Source organism: Cryptomeria japonica, unplaced genomic scaffold (assembly GCF_030272615.1).
Source record: "Cryptomeria japonica unplaced genomic scaffold, Sugi_1.0 HiC_scaffold_1186, whole genome shotgun sequence".
NCBI lineage: Eukaryota > Viridiplantae > Streptophyta > Pinopsida > Cupressales > Cupressaceae > Cryptomeria > Cryptomeria japonica.
Window position 1 is genome coordinate 8,106 of NW_026729771.1, and position 1,144 is coordinate 9,249.

Genomic DNA, 1,144 nt, shown 5'->3' on the forward strand with positions numbered 1-1,144 from the left:
AAAATTAATAATAAGAGATCCAACATCAAAAAGAGTCTGAAGTCAAATTAAGGATGCTATTTTCGGTCCCATAAATTGTTTAGTTTCGTAGATGTTATTCAAATCTTTCATTCATTCAAAGATCAAAAGATTAAAAAATCCTAAAACCGTTATAAAAGTCAATCATCTTCAATTCTCAAACTAAATACCCCTCTCCATTTCACATATATATTTTCTAAAATAACATTTAATTTGAAAATTAAATATATCCATACATCAATATTAATTAATCTAAACTAATTTATACACGTGTATGCATTCTGTTGAATTTATATTAAACTCAGACAAAAGAGTATTTTACTTTTACCATTGTTTCCCCATGTCCATTTAAGAAGTTAGTGGTGCAGTGTCGCAAGCAAAGCAATTAACAGTCCAGAAGGTCTCCATTGAGTAGGACAGGGTAATGGCAATGACAGTGTATATGAGGCCACAGCTACCGATATTTGGGCAAGACAGGCCAAGAGCAATTTCAGTGTATACGAGGCCAGAGCTACCGATATATAGGAATGACAGGGCAAGAGCCATGTCAATATATATGAGGCCACAGCTACCCAGATTTAGGCAAGACAGCGGAAGAGCAATGAGAGTGGGCAAGCCAATATTAATGTTATTAGATGCTCCTGCTCAAGCGGAGAAAAAGAGGAGAAAGTTGTTGCCTGGAGAGGCCAAGGGATTTACAGAGGAGATGCGATTTGTGGCAATGAGACTTCATACAAAACAAAAAGAGCCTCAATCTGATCCTCAACAACCTCAGGGTGCTTGGGAGGCTTCACCTCAGGGTGCTTGGGAGGCTTCTCTAAAAGGATATCTCAGTTTTTTGGTGGACAGTAAACTTGTCCATGATAAACTTGATGCTATTCTACTCACATCACCTCATCCTTCTTGTAAGTAGACCAATAACAACAATTCTGTCATTCATTACTATTTATTTTTTATAGTAAAGTAATTGTAAGTTTTAAGTGCGTTATTTATGATCATTAAATATGGATTTTAATTTTTTATGAACCACTAGTCATGATTAGTATTGGTTGATTGAGATGAATTAAGTTTTGATAAATTGCCACATAATTTGATAAGCCGAGAAAACTCCACTTACATGAATATT

General features: G+C 35.1%; 1 protein-coding gene across 1 annotated transcript; it reads left to right on the forward strand.

Annotated features, from left to right (window-relative positions):
• The first annotated feature begins 442 nt into the window (after positions 1-442).
• Positions 443-931, forward strand: LOC131855774 (heme oxygenase 1, chloroplastic-like). The gene has a single exon (XM_059216232.1). It carries the CDS (start codon positions 443-445, stop codon positions 929-931), a length of 489 nt encoding a protein of 162 aa, XP_059072215.1.
• The last annotated feature ends 213 nt before the right edge of the window (positions 932-1,144 follow it).